At 37.9% G+C, this 26,224-nt stretch overlaps 1 protein-coding gene across 1 annotated transcript in view; it reads right to left on the bottom strand.

Moving 5' to 3' along the window:
* SLC36A4 (solute carrier family 36 member 4) overlaps positions 1-26,224 on the bottom strand; it is a gene marked incomplete at both ends in the record, with an annotated part of 61,001 nt that overhangs the window by 14,309 nt on the left and 20,468 nt on the right. The window contains 2 exons of the mRNA XM_080613575.1: positions 12,125-12,294; positions 17,316-17,485. Of these exons, the coding sequence (XP_080469701.1) occupies positions 12,125-12,294; positions 17,316-17,485 (340 nt within the window). The remainder of the gene's footprint in view (positions 1-12,124; positions 12,295-17,315; positions 17,486-26,224) is intronic.

The following is a 26,224-nucleotide window of genomic DNA, read 5'->3' as shown; positions in this document are numbered from 1 at the left end:
ATGTATTTAAGCAACAGAAAAAAGGCTGGACAACACCACTAGCAAGACAAAAATCATTATTCCTAACTTTTATTTGAGAGTATTTTGGTAAATGTTCATTTTCTAGTTGCTGGACTTGTTTAAAATATAACCCCACATACATTTTACCACATTTTTCATTTTCCCACCACTTGTTTCAGGAAAAAACTAAAATCACACACCCCATTTTCAACTTCAGTAAGTTATCTATACCGACAGATCCCGCCATCACACTCAGGTGTTTTCTGCTCACACTAGCTTTAAATAACTTCACCATCCTCATGTGAAGAATTTCTTCCTAATATCTAACCTAAATCTACCGTATTCGAGTTTAAAGCCATTTCCCCTTGTCCTGTCACTACTTGCTCTTATAAATGTAAAAGTAAAGAATACCGAGTAAGAGCCTTCACAGTTACATGTAATGCCCAGACAAAAGACAGCAGACAGAAGCTGAAATACAAGAACTTCTTTTTGAACATGATAAAAAACATCTTCACTGTCAGGGAGGTCAAACACCAGCACAGGTCACTCATGGGGCTGTGCCATCTCTTTTCTTGGAGGTATTTATAAAAGCTACCTGGACAGGGCCCAGAGCAGCCTGCTTTCACTGGATCTGATCTCAGCAGAGGACCAGGGCTGACAGTCTCATTCAGTGCCTTCCTACCACTGCTGTTCTGTGATGTTAAAATTGCTTTCATGTTCTGGAAGATTATTTTGTCATTTACCTGTATAATGGAACTGCTCACATACAAGTGCTATCTACCTCAGGGCTTTTTTTCCCCCATATAGGAAAGAATGTCTGGAAAGGGGCACTGCATGGACAAGGTAGAAAAGCAGGAGTAATTTAATGGTAATACTGAACACAAAGTAAGACAGACTAAATAAAGGTCTGCTTCATAAAGTCTAAACTGAAGAGCAGAAGAAGAACTTGGCATTAACTCAGTACTATAAGCATTTGCCTTTTTCAGTGTGACATTATAGTGTTAATGAAGGTTTAATGGCAGCATGTTTTCTCTAACCTGATTTTTGTATACTTATAAAATAAACTGAGTGAATTGAACATGTTGGAATCATGGCTTTTATCCCATGTCTAAATATTTCAATATAGAGATTATCTGTAAATGACCTTAGAGTCTCCCTTTGTCTCTAAGAGCCTGAACCATTCAACTAGCAAAAGGGGGAGGGTGGATTAACTGCACTGTAAGAACATCAGGCAAAACTAGAGTAGTTGTAATGAGTCACATGTGCTAAATGGCACCAGTTCTCTAGAACTCCAAAGTACATAACAATTAGTATAACTCTTGACAGCATTTGGACAAGTAAGTAGGTGGCAAGAACATTGGCACATTGGCAACAAAGGAACATCTAATTTTCCCAGTATGTATATGCATCACCAGCTCAGTGGCCATCCCCTAAAGAGCAGATAAGGTACAATGAAGACAGTATAAGTACCATGTTTTACATCTCCACTAGACAAAAACATACACACTAGCATTGCTACTTCAAAGAAGAAAGATGCTATGGATGTAAAGTAGGAAAACCAGAAATAACTGTCCACATGATAAAAAAAAAACAAATGAAAAAACCTAAAACAAAACAGAGATTTAACACCAATGAAGCATCAAAACTAACTGGTTTCCAACAGTGGAATGTAATGCTCAGTTCCTCTATGAATATATAGTATCCCAATTGAATATTGTAAAATGTTCTCCCATATTCTCATATTACAACGCAGGAAATGACAAGGGGAAGGTTTCTCATGCAAGCAAAGAGAAGATTCTGTTGGTACAAAAAGATGGTAGAGAATTGTGTTGTGAATAAACAGAAGTATTTAGCCTTTAAAATCTCTGACACATTTAAAGTAAATATTTTCAACGGTTTTGCATGCAGTTAAATATTTTTAAATATAATTAAACATGTAAGGCATTAAATATGATTTTGCTATGACCAGAAAAAGTCCACAGGTTTTGCACGTACATAACAGTGCAGAGTCTCTTGACTTGTGTTAGCCTAACTTACTTTTACCTTGTTTTAACTGTGGCAGCAATTCTCTAGCCATCAAATCGACTTCTGCCTAACTTGTTCTAGCTTAGTTCTGTGACTGCAATATATGTTAATCATCTATCAAACACTCAAGTTATGTACTGAGTAACCCTACACTGTTTAGGGCAATTTTACATTGTGTACAGCTTTTCTATAATAATTCATTTGGACTATGCTGTTAGTATCATTAGAACAAGACTAATAACAACTGCACTGTATTTTAATTACACTCATAAAATATTAACTAGACATGATTAATAAATCCTTGCACCTGTGTAAAATGTTTTCTGTCTTAGCCCATAGCAAAATCTTGAGTGTAAAAAAAGAAATCCTAATTGAGATGTGAGCCAACTGTATATATCATTGTGTGCTCTGCTACTGTATCACAATAAACATTGCTCATCACAGAACTTCAGTCCTAACAGAGTGTGTTGGTTTACAAAGCTAAACCACTGATAGTTTCAGGAGAAGCTTCAGATAAATTAATTCAGATCAACAGCATTTTGCCATTTGCACTTGTCCACTTCCACACCTGTACTTACAGTAGCTGTTAGATATTTTTCTTTCTGACATACCACCTCACATGCACTTCATAACAATGAAAATCTTCCTCTTGTCTAAAATAAAGATTCACCTTTTCCCATTCCTCCTTAGGAAACTGCTACAGCTCCTAGATTTATTCACTCATCTTATGCCTCAGGATCTATGAAAAACTCAAGCGAAGGCTTGGTCCGAAGCCCTTAATTCAGTTCCTTGGCTTGGAATGAGGCCAATAGCTAGGAAAACTATTTTTACTAAACAAGTAATTTAAATTTTCATTTATCTATTTTAAGGTTTTTTACTATCTATTGATAAGCATCAGCATTTATGGAACAGAGTAACCCTACATTTACATTAGTTTTCAGCTTTCTTACACACAAAGAACACTGGAATGCAATGGAAAGATAAATGCGATTCAATCTGTGAGACATAATTACTATCTGATTATACAGCATTTCAGTATAAATACAGGGTAATTAAACAAGACTTAATTCAGATATTGCAGCACCTCTGCCACTGCCAGCACTGTGCTGTGTAGCCCCGTTATGACTGGGTTTTCTGCCTTCACTTCTGTACTATAAAGGCACCATCTTTAAGAGAACTCTGAATTTAATACTGAAATACACTTTTTCCAAACAACTGATCTTCTCACCATTTTTAAAAGATATTCTCATGTGTCCTGGACTGTAGGAGCACCCAACCACCTACAGACAAACTTCAGGAAGGAGCAAAGTCCTGCACTAAAGAGACAGGAGATGCAGACAGTATGCTGAGGACAATGAGGCTGGGAGTCAAACAAGACTTGCCCAGGTCCAGGTGCTTCTCATGTATTTTTTAACAAGTTGGGAGTTACTCACTAGAAATACATGGAATGTTTTCAATACAACATTACTACAGCACTTGACGTTTCAGAATGAAAGTGGAAAACCAGCATAAATACCATATGAACAACCTGGAATGGATGGGACTTCCTAGTTCTGATAACATAAGGCCTGAAAGAAATGTGCGAAATCACAGAAAGTTGGAAGAAAAAAGATAAAATAAAAAAAAGGTTCCTCAGATTAACCTCTGCGCTTCACATTTTGGAAAGGAATTCTAGTACATGAAATCTAATCACATTCCCAACACAAGAAGCTGAAAAATCAATTCAAAAGCCTATTAAAAGGAAACATTTGCTTAGGTTTGATTCCTCTGCTGCCTCCTAGAAGGATAAGAAGCTATTGTCTGTATCTGTAAAACAAGCTATTTGAAAACAGCAAGTGAACACAGACATTTAACTATCATTTTACATTACTGTAGAATGTTTGCTTCCCACTTATAGAAAGCTCAGACCCTGAAGCCTACCCTTTTAAATGAGATACCTAATAGCAAAACGTAAGGTCCAAATTTGTTTGTCCCCAAAAGCACAAGTACCACATTGAAACAGATTGTGCAATTTGTTTCTTAGTCTCCAAATGAACACAGCAGATAATGTAATTATATTTTGGAATGTAGAAGCATAAAAGGGAAAAAAAATCATTTTTGTTCAGAATAACAAAAGATTTGAACTTGTGAAAAAAGAAGCTAAATCCACCTGAGATAATCAGCTACGCATTGACCAGCCTAGCACATAACATACTAACGTTTATATTAAACTGCTTTAAGTCTCTTATCTGTGTAAATGTCAGTTGATTTCAAGGGAAGACAGTTCACTGGGATCAGAAAGAAACATTCCCTGCACCATCAACACTCCCCGATGCCTGGAGGCAACATTTCTCCAGGAAATACTATTCAACTGTTTGGCCCCATTTCTCTGTGTATAACTTTTCCTTGTAAATCATTCCTTCCCTGCCTGAACTCCAGAAATTCCCAAATCCCCAACAGACTGTTTTCAGCTTTTTCATCGTATCTCCTCTTCAGAGTTCAAGTTCAGGCAAAACATCACCTACCCTGCTGCACTCTGCAGTGGTGCTGCAAGTCAATACCAGCACCCACGATTGGAAAGCAAATAAAATTACCAGCATCTTTTCAGAACACTGCTCCTTTGTATGATACTTTGCTCCCTTACAGTTCTATATTGATGAAAAAGGTTGTTACAAAATTAAGGGAACTAGAATTACATAAACAATTACCCAGTTGAGTAATTTTAAAAAGCTGTTGTGTAAGAAACTCAGTTCTAAATTATGAGGGAAATTATGTTGTTTTTTCCATGACTCAAAATATGTCACGTTTTTTCTCCCTATAGCCTAACTTTATTTTTTTTCTTTATACATATATATACATGAATACATGTGCCCTCTAAATTCTCCAGTATCAGATAAAAATATTGCTCTTAGCATCTCAGCAAGCAGCTTTGTTTAAATTTATTAGTGTAAATACTATAGATGTTTTAAGCAGCTCAAAGAAAAGTGGTCTGAAGGTAGAAGAAAGACATTACTGAAATTGCTTTGATAATTTAGTGCATGAAATGCTGCTCTGCCAACATACACCAGTTAGGGAAAAAGTTTAACTATAATTTTAGTTATTATGCATGCTTTTGATACCACCTGTTATTTTTGTGATTTATAGTCTTAGTCTTTACACTGTAGACTATAAATCACCAAAACAAAAGCAGGTGTCCCTGCCCATGGCAGGGGGCTGGAACTATGTGATCTGTAAGGTCCCTTCCAACCCAAACCATTCTGTGATTCTATATCCTGGCAAGTAAGGTGGACAATACTCACCATTGTGAATTGATCTGAACTTGCTCCATGAATCCTGTCAGGTTCATGGCTTTTACATTCAAGTTGCAGCACCAAGAACCACAGGACCCGAGACCCTTTTGAGAAAACCTATCATGCTGTTTTTTTATTATATACAGTCCTTTGTTACAAAGAACTTGAAGACTGATCATCTTTAGTGAATTTAAAATGCTACCCTGCACTTTGGTAACCAAATCAGTAATAATGAATTCTTGCTTTTCTATCAAGCCCTTTGTTCCTATTTAATCATAGCAATTATATCTATTGTGCTTACCCCCTGTAATTTTATGTTATACAGAATGACAGTGTCTGAGCTAAAACAATTGCTCACGATAATCTCTGTGTTTATTTTTATTGTCATTACTGTCATTCCAGCTCTCTCATTGCAAAAATAGAGCGCTCAAAGTTATGCATAACAGACCATTTATTATCTATGCTGATCTCTTCCTTGGGGTTCAACCACCTACCAAATATAAAAAAAAACCCCACTAATGCAAAGAATGAAAAGTAAACAAAAGTAAGATATCTTCTTATCCCTGCAGTAATTGCCAATAAACATTGTAATAGTAACATGATAAAACAGCTACTGTGTTATTTACTTTTGCATTGTACCATCAGATTTTTTTTGTTGCCAAGAAATGCCCTTTAAAGAGAGATCTATTTACCAACATGTATTAATAAGAAGCTGAATCCCACAGAGCTGAACCTGAGCTAAAGTCAGAGAACACTTGCTTTTTCACCAGTACTCTCTTTCACCCCAGTACCTCCTTGTCAAAATACAGAGATCAGAAATGCACCAATACTTAAAGCTGTGGGAAGCAGTTTTCTATGGCAGCAAAATGATGCCCAGCATCTTGTTCTCTGAAAACTGCATTGGCCTTTTGGCTGCCGGTGGATACTGAGCTGACGGTTTCAGAAACCTCTTGACTCCAAGATCCCTTCCCAAGGTTTACTGGGTACTTCCAAGCCCAGCACTATTGTAAGAACAACTTAAATTCTTTTTCCCTCTTTTTTTCTTAACCTAACAATGTATCTAAAATGAATTTCATCTGCTATTTGCAAGCTTCTCCTCTTTGCAAACTTCTCCAACAGCTCCTCACCATTGCCATGGCATTCTGCTCTCCACAAGGTCTGATTCCCAGCTCCATCCCCACTAGACCTTTTTTTGTTTCTTTAAATACACCAAAATTATATTGACAGCCTGCCAGTCCCATGGCACAGGGGCTGCTTGTAATATTAGCTCACACACAGCTTTGCATTTTAGTGCTAACTTCCTTCAGGACTCTCAGGTGAATAAAGTTAATAAAGAAAAACAGGAATATAGAAATAAGCTACTTCAGTTCTTGCCATGGAGGAAATCTACACAAATATCAAAAAAAGAGAATTGAATTCTTCTCACCTAAATCTGGGTGCCTAGAGACAAGCTCATTGTGTAGGTTCCATTATATTAGGCAAAGATCTATTCAACATCGTAAATTAAATTTTGGGTACAATTCACCTAAGCAAATACAAAATTCTTATTCAGAAAGCAAGGCAGCCCTTACACTCCACTAACTATATTGATTAAAATTCATCTCATGGTAGGGGGAGCTGGTACAACTAATTTAGATGTAAACATACATAGAGAGATGCAAGACAAATTGCATTCCAAGATACGTAATCTTCCAATAGTTAAAACTGGTTGAGAGACTTGTGCTTTGTGACTGAATTTCTTTATGACAACTTTATGCTTTATGACTGAATTAAAGAAACTGATACATAAAACACTGTAGGATCTCTGTAACTGACAGCATGAGAGTACCAGTAAATGTTACGAGGCTCATTAGGACCTAACTAGACCATTACACACCATCCTCCACCTGTGAGTTTAAACTTATTCTTAATTCATACAAGAATAAGTGTTGCATGTATGCATCAGATGATAAGCTGTATGTGAGCCTTACATACCAAACACAACAAAAGCACTCTAAGGGAAAAGCAAGGAGACTGCAGAAGTGAGGAGACTGCAGAAGCATACTTCCAGATGCACCTAATGGCAACAGAATTTGCCTTGAACCCACATGAAGACCTGGATTATATTACATAATGCCAAGTATTCTGAAGAATCGTATCCTAAATGTTTAAAATTGAGCACTTTATAACGAAAGAACACAGCCGACTTCAGTTTTTCCATCTTAACTCTTACCTTTCAGTTTACCTGCAGAAATTCTGAAAACACATTTATGTTTACAGTGCATTTAAAAGCTAGTGTAAAGAAAAATAACCTTGGAAATTATTCCATTTCCAGACAAGATCTGAAGGGTAAGCGAGCAATGATTTGCAGTTTGTTAAATAAGCTCTATCCATATTATGCCCTAAATGAAGTATATATTCAGTAGAAAATCTACAGTCTCAAAATCCCAAGCATGATAAATATGGTTGAGTCTTAAAGGACATGAGAAGTAGTTATGGTAAATAGAGTGTCTATAAAGAATCAGAGATGATTGAGGCTACACATGCAAAAGAAATAAATACACAGATCCACTTGCCAGGAAGACCCTGGAAGTCTGTCACAGTGCATGGCCTTTATTAACTCACTCATTAAAAGCTAAGGGAGACAGCTAGAGTTGAAGACATGCAAACAAGCCATGTATAATCTTATTCATATTCCACAGTATAGACTATTAAATGACTCATAAACAAAAGGAACAAAATCAGAATAAACAAATACTATTTTTTAAAACAGAGCATTATTATTCTTCCCTAATATCTCATACAATTGAGCTGTATAATAGGCCTTCACCAAAGAATTTTCGTTTTGGAATGTATCAGAGTGGAGATGCCATATTTAATCTACATGGCTCCAGGGCAGCATCAAACAAGTCTGGAACATCTGACAGGACAAAACAGATTTGATGTAGATGTTAAACAATACAGCAGAGCTACAATAAGGCCAAATTAAAAGTTACCAGTAAGTCTGACTGATAGGATAATATTTTCAGCAAGTAATAACACATTTGAACTTAGGAGTAATTAGTTTTCGTCCTACAAATAAGTAATCGTACATGATACTTTTCAGCAACTGTCACCAACAGATGTTCAACAAAAGCTGTTTGCACCAATGAGTAATTAAGAAGTGTTTACAACTGGTATTATTTGAGATTAAAACTGGAAAATTACATGCATAAGGCAGTGGCTCATTCCCTGCTGAGAACCTGGTGGGATGCACAGTTCTCACCCACGTTTATGGGAGATGTGCATTAACTCAGTGCTCCGCCTCATCTAGAGCAAAAGACTTTGATTGACCGTCTTGAGAACCATAGCAGCTACCCAGGTGAACATGAGGCTGATAGTACAGCCAAAAGCAGTAACCTGGTCATAAATACGAAAGAATGTAAGTAAAGAAAGAGAAGTTATTGGTTTGTACTGAAAACTGTTTCAGTTTTGGCAGATGTGAAAGGGAATGTACGTGTGTTAGTATTCTTTTACACTCTGCATAAAAAAAGATTATCTTAAACAAGTATCAGAAAATGCCTCCTACACTCAGTCTATGTAGTTTAACAGAAAGTACACCAACTGTAAATTAATTACTGCCTGCTTGCATTAACATGTGGAACAAAAAATGTGGTAAGAAAGGATCCTTAAGCCTAGCAGACAAAAGCTAAAGCAATCATAGTAGCTAGAAGCTGAAACTTTGTAAATGCAACACAGAAAAAGGAACATTTTGAAATAAACAAACAAAACAGCAAGGGTAGTAAGACACTAGATTCATCTTTATAATCAACATGGATGTGCCTGACACTTCAAGCCTTTTCTCCACTTTGAAGTGGACAAAACTGGAGTTACATGGGATGGCAACTCCTTCTAGCAATTAGAAAAGAGCTGGAAGGAGGAAGCCATTTCTAAAACACTGACTCACGGAAAGATGCCCAGCACGACCCAAAACACAAAGGGTTCTGGTCCCTTTTCTTCCACTGAACAAATGTTAACGTTGCCAAGCGATTCACAGTTCTTCATAATACCACATCAGACAGTTGTACCCTCAGGAGGCAGGTTAATTTATCACTACTCCACAGTTTATTTGCTACAAAGCTCAGTGAGAATTAAGATCTAAGATATCAAGCTCAATAGAGCCACAAACATGATTTATATTAGTTTTCATTTATGATACTTTAACCTTTCCTTAGCCTCAGCCAGCTGCCTTATCATTCTCTTCTGGCTTATTAAATGTTATTTTGGATTGAATTTATTAAAAAGAAAATATATATTAAAAATTACTTCACTGTACAGACAGGGCTTTAAATTAAACAATGATATCTCAAATTATTACCCTCTTTTCCCAGCAGTGGCCAATCTAGAATATGTGCTTCTGCAGTAAAACTCATGCAGGTCTCTGAGCTGCATATTAACGCTACTGGGCATTTCCACAAAACACATAATTTCTTGATGTCAACCTTGAAATAAGATCAAAATTTTGTATCAAGCTCTATACACTTTTAGAATGTATCCTTTTAAACTGAACTGAATAGTAAATTCTTTTAGCCTAGTCTATACATCTAAGCACCAGGTCTTAAAATTAAGCTCTTCCCGTATTCTCAGCGATGCACTTTGCAGCAAGTATTTGGAATCACTTTGCCTCCACATTCCAATAAGAAATACAGTCTGTAGCTAGCAAATAGGGGTAATTAAAAGAAACATAAACCCCATAATCACAGTTCTCTTAGCCATACCACTTAGACTTCAGATCTGGAATATGTTGTGTTGAATTCATTATTTGTCACATAATAATAAAGACTCATTCCATGCATTCATACTAAAAATCTTCTGGCACCTTGTCTGATATTACAATGATTATGTCAACAATAAAAATAAAGCATAAAATAAAGGGGAAGGCATACAAATAAAGATGAAAAAATAAACTAAATGTAGAAACGATCAAACCCAAAAGGTTTCTGGATACTAGATAAACAGTGGATAAACACAGAACAAGATTTGAGTAGCTTTTCCAACAAGTAGCAAAACTGGAGGTAGAGCTGAAAGGGCAAGGAGGATGCAATTAGCAAGATCATGGGCAGGAACTGGTAGAGTGAAAAACGGTACTTCACAGCAATAGAGGTGAACAGAAATAGAGCTGAATTGTGCAGAAGAACAAAAATGTGGCATCTGATCTCAATCCAGCAAAGACAGAGGGTCTAGCAAAGGTTACAAAGGAAGAAGTGTGACAAAAAGACAGGAATTCTGCTAACCTAGAGGAAGAGTAGCAGCACTGGGAGCTAGGGAAGAGGAAGCAAGACCTGGCAGTCTCATGATGACTCGTGGCAGTCTTGTGATCATGGCGTGAGACCATGATACAAGAGAACTGGATTTATCCTGGAATAAAATGATTCTGAATTTGGATCCTCCTGAAACAGAACTGGATTCTCCTGGATATTGCTTCCTTGGGAATGGCTCAGTGAGCCAAGACTGACCTTGTGATCATCCTCCTGCAAGTCCTCATTTGTCAAGTCCTTACCTAAAATAAGCCTAACAGACCAAACATGCCCCCAGAAAAACAAACAAACAAAAAACATTCCAGATATGCTTTTCCTCAGCAAAGTTTCCAATACAATACAATGATACAACAATGACCTAGTTTTTGAGTAACACAAAAGCCCCCCAAAATAGTAATAACTGACTTTTCAACTCTTCTCTCAAAAAGCTAACACATTATTAGCAACACAGCTGAAGTGTCCCTTTTCAGACAATTAGTTTCAAGCAATGTCCAGACATTGCAACAGATTTTGTCACTGATACCAAAACCATTTCATTTTTAAAACTTAAAAGATTTGGGTTTTTTTCTTTCTATTAAAGAAACACTTTCTGAATCCTGTTAGGAACCATGTTCTGCACTCAGTTAAAGCGAAGCATTATTTAAATCAATTCTGCTCAAAACAAGTGCTTCATTGAAAAATGACAAACAGAAGACGAGCGTAAGCATGGGAGCTTACACAACTGCTGGTGAAAAAGTATTACAGATAGTGGATGCATGCAATTTGTAGAAAACACTCTAAAAAAAGACTGAATTGACAACTAGGATTCCTATGTTGCTCAGCACCTTAGATGAAAGCTGTAAAGGCAAACCTAAACTTCCTCCTCAGTTCAGGAATATCAATTACTAGTTGAGACCATGCTCACTGTTCAGTGCACACTACTGTCTCCTACTAGTATTTATGACATCTAGACTAGCTGTGAGAAAGGCTGGGACACAGCAGGAGGGATGGGAAGAGTAAGGGACAAGCAAGAAAAACAATATGAGTAACAGGCAGTGACGGCAGAAATACTAAGCTACTTTGGAGCATTAGCACCTAAAATAAGTGGCCTTCCTTGAGCACTGTGACCAGGCATCCATGTTTGTGAGTGTATTTTATGGGTACAGAGCAGGATGCCTTAGGCTTAATCCGGAGACCAACAAAGCAGAAAAAAGATTTCTCCACGAGCAGCATGTACTGCATAGAGAAATGCTGACACGAAACAGCAATGTGTGACTATTATTTAAAACCTTTCATTTTAAGAAAACTATGTTCAAGTGTCAGCTTTAGAGTATTATTGGCAAAAGAGATGGTTGTCAAATAACTGGTCACACCTACTAAAGAAAGTGAGATCAAAATATAAATACAAGGTTAGATTCATTCATTTGTGAAAGTCAAAACACCAAATCATTGAAACAAAACTTCAGGTTTACTAGCCTCCAGAAAAATAAATAACCAAACATGTACTTATTTAAACAAGCGGGCCCCAACAACGTGTAATAGCAAACATTTTATGTATGTTCTGCACATACTTACAGGTTGAGCAGACCAATAGCGCTCTCACCACAAGTTCAGTGAGTAACTGCCACTTCTGCTTCACTTTGGAGGTGACAGCTGGAATGAGAATCTCCGCAGGGACGTAGTACTGAATCGAATAGGTCACAAAAATCCCAAAGGAGTACAGAATTTTTACAGATTGATACAACCTGTTGAAAACATTTACATACGTTCATGTAAGCTGTGAACACTTCACTAAACAATAAGCTTGCTAATGGTATTTAGGCTATACACATATATATAAATATATATTTTTCCTTCCAGCAAACAAGAAGATAACATTACCTGCTTGCAAGTTCTAATATGGATATATTCACTTGAATATATGAAATTGCAGAAGACAGGCTGACCAACAAAATAGGGACCAAAAAAAAAACTAACGCAATCATAAATAAATAAACTTGAACATGTTAAACAGCCAGAGTTCTTTGGGAAATTTCCAAATTCATATCAAAATCTGTACACATTTCATAGTGGCAGTAACTAGTGGACATTTTAAATACCAATGTCAATATCCTCCAAAATTCCATATGTTCACAAAGTGTTCCTAAAAAGATTTTTCACACTGGGAAGAGTGCATCTCAGTAAACTCTATTTGTTAAAATTGGAAGGAGTACCTGGGGTACAGCTAGAAATCACCCACAGCCAAATTTGCTTTTGCTGTCTACACTCCCCTCTTCAAAACCGCTAGGTACAGGACACCACTAAATTACTGTGCCATGTCAGAGTATTTCATAGGGTTTATAGCTATACAAAGGAGTACCAAGGTGCAAATTGTGCCAAACAGGTGGATTGGCAGGATATAAAGAAATTGGAGAAAGAATATAGAAGAGAGCTCATTCTGATGCAGGAACGTCTTCCCTACCATACAGAACTAGAGCTGCTGTAACAAGACAAACATTTTAGGGATTGAGATTTACTTTTTAAGATACTATTTTCTTGCAAAGCTACCTTAGGATGGTTTTAAATTCAGTGCCAGACAGCCAAGCTGCTCTCTTGCACCACTTTAAGAACACAGTTACATAAAAAGCAGAATCATCTCTACAGAGACTGGTAAAAGGCAAAAGCTGCATTTTAAGAAGAGGTAAGTGTTTCTATTCTCATTAATCTCTTTCCATTCTAGGGGTATTGCACCCTGTATATCATCCGATTATCCATAAAAATGTTCAGAAAATGCATACTGCTCAGAAAAGAGAGTGGACAGTTTCTTTATAACAGTATAAAGCTCCATTACATTTAACTTCTTTCTGTCTAAATTGGTTTAAAATACTCATTATGGTTCCAAAAATATTAAGTGACTTCAGATCATCCAGCTTTAATCTTTACAGGGTTTTTTCAGATCTGTGCAGAATCAGAAAACCCAATCTTGGAGTAAAGGAAAAGATTATGATTATTTATCAGAAAAAAGTGTCTGTCGTGGTTTAAGCCCAGGCCATAAATCAGAACCACGCAGTCCACTTCCCCCCCCCCACCTTTCTTTCCTCCACTTCTGGAGGGACGGGGAGGAGAATCAAAAGAATGCAACTCCCACGGGTTGAGATAAGAACAGTTTACTAACTAAGGTATAACACAAATCACTACTGCTACCACTAATAGTAATAATGATAAAGGAAAATAACAAGGGAAGAGAATACAACCGCTCACCAACTGGTACCTCGCCCCCACCCCGCAGTGATCCAGCCCTTCCGGGAACTCTCAGTTCTACCTCCTGGGCATGACGTGCTGTGGTATGGAATACCTCTTTGGCTAGTTTGGGTCAGGTGTCCTGTCCCTGCTTCCTCCCAGCTTCTCCTCCTCCCTGGCAGAGCATGAGACTCACAAAGTCCTTGCTCAGTCTAAACATCGGTGTTATCAGCTCTGTTCCCAGGCTGAAAGTCAAAAACACAGTGCTGCAACAGCTACTAAGAAGGAGGAAAAATGACTGCTACTGCTGAACCCAGGACAGTGTCATATCAAAGGTGAAGACAAAAGAAATCAAGGAAAAAAGTTCACATCTACCCTCATATAAACTGTACCCCAGTAAGAGATATAATAAAAGCATCTGTGAGGCTCAGCCACAGAATAAGGAAAGCATTTTAAGAAAAATGCCTGCAACGGTTGGCAGCCTAAATTGTGCATCTTGCCTCTCTATGTATGTTGGAAAATAACCCATATATAGAATCACAGAATGGTTTAGGTTGGAAAGGACCTGAAAGACTATCCAGTTCCAACCCCCTGCCACATGCAGGGATACCTTCCATTAGAGCAGGTTGCCCCAAACCCCATCCAACCCAGCTTTGAAAATTTCCAGGGATGGTGCCCAGCTGCTCTGGGCAACCTGTGCCCCTCACCATCCCCGCAGTGAAGAACTTCTGAACATCTAATCTAAGTCTGCCTTCCTACAGTTTAAAGCCATTCCCCCTTGTCCTCTCACTACATGCCCCTGTGATCAGCAAAAACAAGCTGAAAACTAATCTTTTCAACATATTCTAATTAATATATTGAGTGACAATTTGCACTCCAAAAGACAATCTAAACTAGAACTGCAACAAGTATCTTCTCAGAAAGCTCCAAGCTAGCAGAATGCTTTTAAGACTATGAGAAGTCCTCTATTTAAATTAAACTGAAGGACTTAACTGGTTTAGGGCTTGCGCATGCCTTCTGGTCAATTCATATGCAAGAACATCAAATACAACTGAAAGTCACAGGATTTAAATTTTCTTTCGTGGGAAAGGCTTATTTTTAAGACAGGGATTGTCCAGCTGGAATTAAACACGTAAGCCAATCTCACTGCTTAGCTACATTGCAGGCTTTTTGGCATGTGTCAAGGTTTAAGCCCAGCCAGCAACTCAGAACCATGCAGCTGCTCACTCACTCCGCCCACTTCCTACCCCCCCCCCCCCCCCGGAGGGATGGGGAGGAGAACCAAAAGAATGTAACTTTCACAGGTTGAGATAAGAACAGCCCAGTAACTAAGGTATAACACAAATCACTACTGCTACCACCAATAATAATAATGATAAAGGAAATAAGAAGGGAAGAGAATACAACTGCTCACCATCCGCCAACCGATACCCAGCCCGACCGAGCAGTGACCTAGCCCTTCTGGGGAGCTGCCCCCAGTTTATATAGTGGGCATGACGTGCTGTGGTATGGAATACCTCTTTGGCTAGTTTGGGTCAGGTGTCCTGTCTCTGCTTCCTCCCAGCTTCCCCTCCTCCCTGGCAGAGCATGAGACTCAGAAAGTCCTTGGTCAGAGTAAACATTACTTAGCAACAACTAAAAACATTGGTGTTATCAGCGCTGTTCCCAGGCTGAAAGTCAAAACCACAGCACTGCACCAGCTACTGAGAAGGAGAAAAGCACTGCACTAAGAAGGAGAAAAATGACTGCTACCGCTGAACCCAGGACAGAATGACCACTTTCTTATTAAAACTTGTCCATTACTTCCATTTCTCTAAATCCACCCACTTCCTGGCTTTTTATGTGAGGATGAAGTAACAAAATATTGTCATATGGTTCACTGGAAACCTGTTTTCCTAGCACAGTTAATTGCACACATTTGCTCATCAGTACTCTACCAGGGAGACCCATAGTACTGCACTGCAATAGCATCATACATCACAACCCATCGGCATACCACTGAGGTGCTTTTCCTCCTAATTTTGTTTGGTGCTCTGGGGAACTATCCAGGGTAAGACAAAAAAAGATTACTTGGTTATCTCTACATATGTGCTCTGAGTAGCTCTGAGGTTATTAAACTTAAAATGCCAATTCCCCACCTACAGAGCATCAGTTTCCATCTCTATAATCTCTTTCTTTGCATTAGGCCTGTAAAGCCACGAGGATAAACATCATCTTATCATCACATCTGCCCTGTAGCCAAGAGCTATTTGGAATCTTATATCTGAACAGCCCAGTTAGACAGCAGAGCTGCAGAATAAAGCAGATTATTACAGCAGAATAAAGTTCATTCTGTTGCTTGCATGAGCACAATAAAAAGCAACAGTGAGTAGCAACCTCACCTTATTCCACATTCCTCTAAATCCTTTTCTAAAAGCACTTCTCTTAAGGCACAAATAAACCTAGATCTACCATTTAAAACAAACTTTTCACTAATCATATCAACCACAAGCACTAGTCATCATTCAGTTCAGCAAAGCAGGTTTTGATTCACATTATTTGAGTGAATACTTCACAATGCTACCACAAGAGGCATCAACAGCAAGATGCAAGCATGTAACGTGGAAGACATTACTTCATCAGAATGAAAGCATTGAAATACTTTTCAGCTTTCACACTTGTGCACTGCTGATATACCTAATTTTAGGCCAGACATAAAAGTACTAAAACCATTAAGTTATATTTAAATTAATAGTTACAGTATATACCCATCCATAGATAGATACAGAACTAACAATGTACCAGCTGAAATAGTCTTCAGTGATTCTTCAGCATGTGGCATGTGGGGTTCTCATATCATTAAAAAAAAGCTAAATAAAAACTATAATATGTCTGAGACATGGCATAGAATCATAGAATCAACTAAGTTGGAAAAGACCTTTACGGTCATCAAGTCCAACCTTTACCCCAGGACTGCCAAGTCCACCACTAAACCATAGCACTAAGGGCCCTGTTTACACATTTTTTTGAACACTTCCAGGGACAGTGATTCCATCACTTTCCTGGGAAAAGCATAAGCTTCATTTTCCTGATAGGAAGCCATTATTATACATTCTTCATGGACTTGCATGTGAACTACAAATCTATTCAGTTTTTGTTGTCTTCTATTCCAGGAGTTTATCTGCTAAACTCAGTGATTCCACTAAAGAAGGCCACTATAATACCAGGATATCTAAGATAAAACTAGCTGGCTTCAGAACTGCAATATGGCTGGTTGCAAATACATATTCTCTCCTTCAATACACCTGGTACTAGCTCCTTCTAGAGATGGAATACTTTACTATGAAGATCATTCACCTGTTTCTATATGCAATTCCTTTTAATATGCAAGCAATTGCTGGCTAGGATCATAGCTCAACTGTGAAGGCACAAAGATAGTATATATAGTACACTTTTAAAAGAGTTGGAGCACATATCAGTTATAAGCATGACAGCACTGAAGCATGCAACAACCTTTACAAGGTTTTTGCCTTCCAAATTACTGGTTTTAAGTCATGTATGCACTTACCATATGTCTTGTGGCAGGTTTAAAGTTATGCTGCCTTTGATTTCATCCCCAAAGCGCAGATACCCCAGAGTGGCCAGTGAGATATACAAGGTCATGACTATTCCCATGCCAATGTTTAATGCCTGTGGGAAACGTGTAGTGTCCTTCATTCTGTTTTCTAATGGAAGCACCTGGAAATAGAGAGAGAAATCAATTATATCAATTACCTACAGTAAAACTACTTTTCTCGCCCCTTTCAAAGCAGATTTCCAAAATGTAGATGATTTTATTAATAAGTAAGATTATTCTACAATAATGTTTTACAGCCTGGAAGATTACAATGGTTTATGTAGCCTATAGAAATGTTCAGTTATTGAAAAGCACCCATCTTGGATGGAAAATAGCAATGTTGTGAGAACATACAGCAGTATTTATAGGTTAGAAAAAACTAATAGAGAAACTTATGGTGTCCAGATTAAAATATATAGGCAATAAGTAACATCAGTATTTAGCAACAGAATAGTTCAGAATCCAAGGGTAATTCAATTTTCATTAGGCATGTCTGCACTGTCAGTCTCCATCACAGATAAACCTACCATTCACATGGTTGACACACAACCTCATGCTCAACAGTCAGCCTCAGCTCTCCCAGCAGCAAGGCTGGAGTCCGTGACTACCAGAATACAGACCCACACACTTTTCCATTCTTCTGACAGAAACAGGGCAACGCACACTAAGCACTGCTTTTTAATAAATGTAGCGTTGGGTGCTCTGCTCCTGAATTATAGCCAAGTGACCTTGCTGGGCTTGCCATCATTTCAATATGAATACACAAGCATTATAACCATTTTTGCATGCAGTTTGCTGGAGAGACTGCCTTTTACATGCACTATATGGCATACAAAAAAATACCCTTAGTAAGTTCTTGAAAACACTTAAAAACTTAAGTTTTTATCTACCAAGAAAAAATTTCCAGGCAACACAAGAAAACCAAGAAATAAACTGCTCTTCCCAACTTGAATTTTATCAGCATAACAGATCCTCTTACATCTTCATTGAAACACAAACTGAAAGTATGTGGATGCTTCTAGACAAGAATGCTCCTAGACAAGAAATACTTTATCTAGGGAAAATACTACTAATACCTCCCTATCAGGCTGCCCAGAGAAGCTGTGGCTGCCCCATCCCTGGAAGTGTTTCAAGGCCAGGTTGGATGGGCTTGGAGCAACCTGGTCTAGTGGAAGGTGTCCCTGCCCATGGCAGGGGGTTGGAACTGAATGAGCTTTAAGGTCCCTTCCAACCCAAACCAGTCTCTGATTCTGTGATCTCATCCAGGAGAAATCACTCATCTCAGATACTCAATAGTTCCTCACAGGCAGCCTACAACTACTGTTCTATTCTATCCTTAATAGCTCTTTATATTTTATTTTTTAGTTCTTAATCCTCTTACATTTTAACAAACTTCTTTTTGCAGGCAGACAACATTATCATACAATTATCTATCCGAAACTTAGTTCATAAAGGAAAACGAAGGCCAAGTGATGCATATTACGTTCAATGTGGTTGTGTCCAGAGGAAGCATTTGAATATATTTTTTTATTATTATTATTTTTGCCAGTACTACTAATTTTTATCTTTTGCATTTAAACCCAGTCAGTCTGGAGGCCCATGTTTTACCACGAAAACAAAGACTTAATTAAAAAACCATTAAAAAACATTTTAGGACAATTCTCTTGCGCATACTCACCCTCGCTTTTTAACTATCCATTAAATCAAGCTCAGTCATTAAACTCAGTGATGCTGGATGTCATTCTAAGCAACCTGATCTAGTTGAAGATGTCCCTGCTCATTGCAGGGAGAGTTGGACTAGATGACTTTTGAAGGTCCCTTTCAACTCAAACTACTCTATGATTCTAAGTCACTTCATGCACACTAATGAGCAGGTCAAAACAAAACATACTACATCTAAACACATGTTCCTGCACCAACACCCTCACTTGAACATTACAGGCTTCATTTATAGTAAATTTAAGGAAAAGATATGCTAAAAGAAATAGTGCTATCAGTAGCCTGCTTATCCTTGAGTTAGTATCAGTACTAGATCTGCCTCCAGAACAGATGAGGATGTTCATGCAGCCTTTCCCACATAACTCAGACCAGGCAACAGTATCCCTTCCCAGATCCAGCAGCGAGTCTTCCCAGGTTCAAGGACTCTCTCTGAGCAGCAGTAGGCTTTTGAGCCAGCTTTTGTCACCACAGGAGATGCTTCTCTTGGCAGAACTAATCCCCAAAGAAATTATGCAAAGACCTTGAGCCGGGTTTTATATGGCATCCACTATCATGTATTTCAGACAAGCTGAAAAGTTCTGTACCTCACAGGATTAACATGAAGCCAATAACAACCAATTACACATATATTACACAAACTCCCTACTCCTTAAGCTGTTAATTTCCATCAGGATCCAAAAGATCCTTGAAGTATTCATAAGGAGGCAGAGGCTGAAAGGAGGTACAACATGAGCCAGTGCTTTTTCTGACACTATGTCACTGTTGGGCAGCTGCTGGTTAGATTTTCACTCCACATTTCTCTCTTGTCCCTGTTGCAACAACTTCAGAAAACCTAACATTTAGGTGAATGCCAAAAACATGAGGTTCTTTTCATTAATGCTTTTGAGTTTTGGTCTTATTGCTTCTTTTTTGGAACACTGAAGCTGAACAGGCTTTCTTGTCCTTCTGAAGCCAGAAATTAATTTCACTCTTCACTACTTTTAAAAGGTTTTCTGAAATGGTTAACACCCTACCTAGATGACTGAATAGGTTTGACAGAAAACAACCTCACACGTCTGATTCTCTCTCTGTCCAGTACATTATGACATCTTCTCTCCAAAGGGATGCTGCATCAATTCAGTATCTCACACTAAGGCTCCAGTGTTGTTCTATACTTGTTCAAATGACAATTTCTGCTGTAACAGGCAGTAACATTAATCTAGTCCAGTGACTCCCACACTCTCCAGACCTATAACCTATTGCCACGTATACGACCACTGCATAACCTAGTGATGGGGAATACTATGGTCAGGGAAAACTCTGGGGAATAGTTTTCTCTCCCCAGCAAGGTCACCAAGGGCAGAACGCTGGAGGGGAGAGAAACATAAGATAAGCTTCAGTTTCAAAGATTTTTTTTTTAATGGGTCTTTTCCCTGCTTCCAACTTCCATGCTTTTATTCCTTCATGCTCTTTCTCCCACAGTTCACACTAGTCACGTCACAGCCCTAAACACCTATAAAATCAGATATTTTAGACAATACTGATCCTTTTCATAATTCCTTTTTTTCCATCATTTTTCTCTCTCCTCAACTGAATAAATTCTACATCTTTTTTCTCTGCCACCTACTTCAGAGAGATCTTCCTGTTGTTTCTGAGACACTGGCACATGTCACTACCTTGAATCTTCATACTTGATCCCTTCAGTAACTATGTACATTTGATTTCTTAATTTCCAAAACAGGCATAATCCATCTTTTTTTCATCCACCAAATTAACTCAAACATACCCATAATTTACTGACAAAGAAGTATAATTGCATCTTTGAAATAGCCTGGCTAATCTACTATCATCCATTAGGCAAAGTATCCTCCCTTTCATTCCAAGCTGCATGAAGTAGGTCTAAACATCCCCCAGTACCACCACTGTCTCCTCATTCCTTGCCTTGACTATCCTGCTACACTCCCTTCCTACAATTAAGCTAAAGAGGGCTGTCTGCTTCTAAGCAGAAATCTCTACTGTACATTTTATACTACTGGATCAAAAAAAATCCCACAGGAGATTTCATCCTGCAGATAATCAAATAAACTGATTTAATTGTCATGGCCACTAAATACTAATCTTGTAATGGATAACTTAAAAGCAGACATGCTTAATGTTTGCATATAGATGGTCATCTTTCCGTTTTCCAGGAAATATCACTAAAATGGCAAAAAAGAAGCAATCCTCCATCTCTTACACTTTTAAAGTAAGTATTTCATGTAGGAGAGACCTAGACAGATGTTTAGCTACAGACAATGCAAGAACTTTGGAAAATTAAAACCAAAATATTTATCAATATTTACTCAGAAAAAAAATATATCCCTCTAGAATCATGTCCTCCTGCAACAAAATAAAGTTTGTTCATTCAAAGCAAAAAAGCTGAGGAAACTGGTACCAAAGGATGGAATTCAAGGTATGTAAACATAAATTCTACTACCTAACCCCCAAAGGCAGAAGATTGAATCCTCAGCAAAACAATGTAGCCCTAGCCTGGCCCATTCTTTCTTGTCTGCAGAAGTCACTAACGAATTAATCTGTTCACTGAAAGGTGGACCTACAGCCCTGCAGCATACTAGGGAACTGTCTAAAGAAAAAGTATGGTTTCTCCAAGTAAAATAAGGATCATAATATATATTATTATTACATTGCTATATTTTGTTTTCCTGTCCTTGATAGATACTCTTTCATTGTACAGAAAAGAGTCTCACATATTGTTTTGAGCAACAAGCTCTTATTCCATCACTTTTAGATACATTTTTAAAGCTCACTCTCTTGAGGAAGATACAGAACATCGCTACTTTGCACAAGTACAACAAACAGTCTAATTTTCCTTAACAGATCCCTCATGACTGCAAATAAATGGGTGGCTATTATTACTCACGGAAAGATGCAAGCCAAATGGTGACTGTCGATCAATTTTTGTAATAAAAGGTTTCTACAAAAGAAATAAATCCAGAAGCCAAGTTCTCCTTACGGAACACCACCTTCTGAAATCTGCTGAGCAACTCCAATCACTCCAAAAAACAATCTTCTCAGATTCTTCCTACCTGCCTCTTACTGACACAACATTTAAGGTTCACATTTACCATGTACATTTAAGAGTAGGTCATCTCCACAGTCATTAAATCCAGTCACCTACCCTTGCTTGTCCAAATGCACAAACATCCTCTGAGAACTCCTATCTTTCATATTGTGAGGGTACAAGCCTTTGTGCCATCTCAAAGGAGCACCAATGAAACTGGCGCACCGCTGTCTAGAGACAGCCCAAGTACATTTAGATGATGTCATCTTACCTGTTAAATGTCTGCTTCTGACAAATCTAGTCTGGTCTTAAAGCAACAGAAGAACACCATTGGGTTTCATTATTTTTTTTTAAAGGATAATACTAATCTGGGCAGAAGAATTTTTGATAGTGAGAGGCTTTTATCTCAAAGGCACAGCCCTCACAGCCTCATCTGCATCACTTTCAAAATCCAAACAACGATGTTTTAAAATTATAATCCACTTAATGTTCTCTTTTCTAAATCCCCTGGAATTGGTTAGCTGCTGCCTAATGTGATTCCAGAGCCTGTCTTTCCGTATACAAATACCACCTCACCTTCTACTGCAAAGCTGCGATATCCTAGTTCAAAAGCAGTTTGAATAGACATCTTTAAGTCATAGTCTAAAATATCAGAAGCCTTATTTTGCAAACCCGAAATTAATATTAAAAAGAAACAATTTCTCTTCACTAATCAGTCTGCAGCACTTAACAGGAAAAAAGCCCGCAAACATACTCAATTGTACAAACTGCACTTCACTTACAACATTTGTATGTAATAGAGAAGAAAAAGTATCTTTCTGTTTTAGAATGTTACGAACCTATTTCATCCTTCATCCTTCTGATGCTTATATTAAAATATTGTTTCCACATTTGGATTTGGTTTTTATACTTCTAAGAAAAAAGCCAACCAGACTTTCACCACAAAACATTCATTAAGTGTAACTGTTATTATACAAGCATAACATCATGCAAAGCTATTACCTACATTTCTGTTGCTACTACTGTTCCACAAACTTTATTGATGCCACTAGTCAATATAACTTTCACAAAGTCACCATGATGGTCTTGAAATCTTAACTTACAAGTGCTGAAATCCCAAACCAGCTCTCAACACTGACTGATAACCACCAGATTGACAGTACGGAGCTCTCAGATTTGCTCACTCAATATTAAGGGATCATAGGGTACTCCTTGCTGCCAACTCCTCCTGTTAGCACATAGTGATGATCACCACCTGGCTGCCAAGGCATCCACAATTTGCAGCAGGTACCGCATATCAATAAGCAGTGACACCATTTTTACAGACAAATAGGGAGCAAAGAGATGAACAGCACAAGCAACAGACTGCAGCACTTTTTAATCCTGGTACAAGTACACAGTTGAGTATGCATTAACATTAGCATTAACATTTAGCATGCATTAACCTTATTTCTGCTGTAGCAGTTGTAGCAATAAATGAGCAACCTGTCTGGGCTTTAGCAAAGTAACAAAATTGTCCAAATCTGCCATCAAATAAAAGTTTAGATTGATCTCGCAGGCAGGTAAGAACAGCTTAATTCATCATATTAATATCATCAATTCATCATCGTAATTATGTCAAAGCAACGATACTCCAAATTATTCCCATACTGCTGATTTTCTTATTACACAGGGAGAGCTAATCAGTTCTAAACTAATGACGGATTTTAACCAAAACCCATGTTTGTACACTCAGCATCTAAAAGAGAAATATGCTCAATCAAGATCAAGAAGAAAACCCTACTAGGAACCTGCCGAATCACTGCACCTTCCTGAATGACATTCCCCATAGTGAACAGGACTTTTGACTCCTCCATTTAATTAGTCTCACTCATTTTAATAGTTACTGAAGAACTACAGTCACACTTTAAATAAGGACAAGTGCTAAACCAAAAGAACCAGAAAAATCAATATATAAAAAACTTTTTGGAACAATGGGATGAAAAAGAGTATTTCCCCTGCAGTCTATTATTTGGTTCAAAGAAACCAGACAAAACACATTTCCATACTGAACATCGGATTATGAACTGACAATTATTTTCTGTCCACATTAGCCACTCCCCTGTTAATAAAAAACAAAAGCAACTACATGTCTTTGAAAATAAATCCTCCCAACTGCTGTGGCTAAGGTGCACTGTTTTATACTGTGCCTTGTAGATCATTTACTGCTCTTCTTGAATTGACCATTAAATATTCCTAGCAGGAAAGACCATTTTACACAGAACAATTGTGGAAGAAAAACCACATCTAGGGCATTTTTCTTCTCTCGTCAGATTCTGTTTAAGATGATTTAACCAGCTCAAAAACCTCAGAATTTCATTTGCTGTCCCTGTTCCTACGTTCAGTAATCTGGCAGCTCTCAGATGAGAATTAGCATAATGTATGTTTGGAATCAAGGACATGGAAAAATGAGGCTTCATAACTATTTAAAGCCAACTTACTGCATAAAATGTAACAACCATAATCAACTTTTCTGATCAAATTAAAACTGCAAGGCTTCTGTTTATAATGTGATGTCCAGATAGCTTCACATTAATAGTAGCATTTGCAAGACATCCCAGAATAAAATCTAGAATCAAGTCTCTAACAAAAATACTAAGATTAGGTAAATCCATCTTGAGTCCCTGAAGGCAGAGAGCAGACTAAGGAGCCAATATAACCAAATGGTAAGGGTTTTTTCCTTACCAGACAATTCAACCACACGGATATAAGAATGACAATAAACAAGACACAGGGTAACAAGTTATCACACATCAGATACACAACAGCAACTGACTATGCAAGTATTCTCAGTCCATTGTAAGGTGGGTTAAAACACATTTGCTTACATCTCAGTGGAAGAATTTTAAACTAATCTTGTTTCACTTCACACTTACAAGAGGTCACAAACATGCATACAGAGAGAACACAGCTCAGTCTACGATGGTAAGTTACTGAGCTGTAATAACTAGTTATTAAATCAATCAGAGAATTGTATGAAATATTAACTATGTGAAGTGGCAGCAGTGTTTGCCTCTCTTCGCTTCGCTCATCTTTTTTACTTCATGCTTCAACAACTTTGCTCAGTTCTGATTATTCAGATCCATAAAATCAATTTTTTTTTTGTCAAATCTTCCCTCTGATGCACACAACTACAGCATAAGAATGCACAGCAAACACTCTGCTTCTCAGGGATATTTTGGACACGCAGAGACATATGAATACCCTCCTGCATATAAGGAAGAAATATTAAGCAGTTCTTTAAAGGTTTACATTGGAAGTCAATGCTATTATTGCTGTAGTAGGATTAGATCCCCCTCCAACATGGGTTCTAATGTGCCAGAAAATAATTACTATAAATCAATTCCCTACCTATAACGTAATTAACTACCACGATGAATAAGCCTTCCATGCTTTCCTGAGGCTCAGAGGACCCTCATTTGGGATTTCCTGGCTACAAATCCACACCTGCGTGCTATAAGCACATCTGATACAACTGGGATATGTATCAGATCTATGATACATGACTTGCATCTGCCCACATATAGCAAGTGTAGTCAGTCCCAGATGGACTATACAATTTAAGGCAAACAAGCTTAGTATAGTCCAATCTGCCTCATTCACTGCACACGGGATTTTTGCCCAAGTCCTGTAGGCATCAATCAAAATGAGGAAAATTTATGATTTTCTATAATAGAACTTCGAGATAACAAAAGGAAAGATGTCTGGATACACTCGGATATATGATAGCTAAACCGCTGCATCAGTCAGTTCACAGTTTGAAAACAAGCCAAGAACAGTTTGAGAAACAGACTCACAGTCACTAGGTCCAAATATCCTGTGTGTGAAAACACACTATTGCAACATAATAAGAGTTAAAGGGTTTTCCTATTCAGCTCTTCTGGCAGTGATATTACAGCACCAAGGTAAAATATTCTGGTTTAAGTCAGAGCTGGTAATTCCAGAAAAACAAAGCGATTTTGTCCCTGCCCATGGCAGGGGGGTTGGAACTAGATGATCTCAAGGTCCTTTCCAACCCTAACTATTCTATGATTCTATGATTTGAAAACTCTTCTGTGTTACG

The sequence above is a fragment of the Psittacula echo genome (genome assembly GCF_963264785.1).
Source record: "Psittacula echo genome assembly, chromosome: 3".
Lineage (NCBI taxonomy): Eukaryota > Metazoa > Chordata > Aves > Psittaciformes > Psittacidae > Psittacula > Psittacula echo.
Note: the sequence above shows the minus strand (reverse complement) of the source record. Positions and strands in the feature narration are given on the sequence as shown.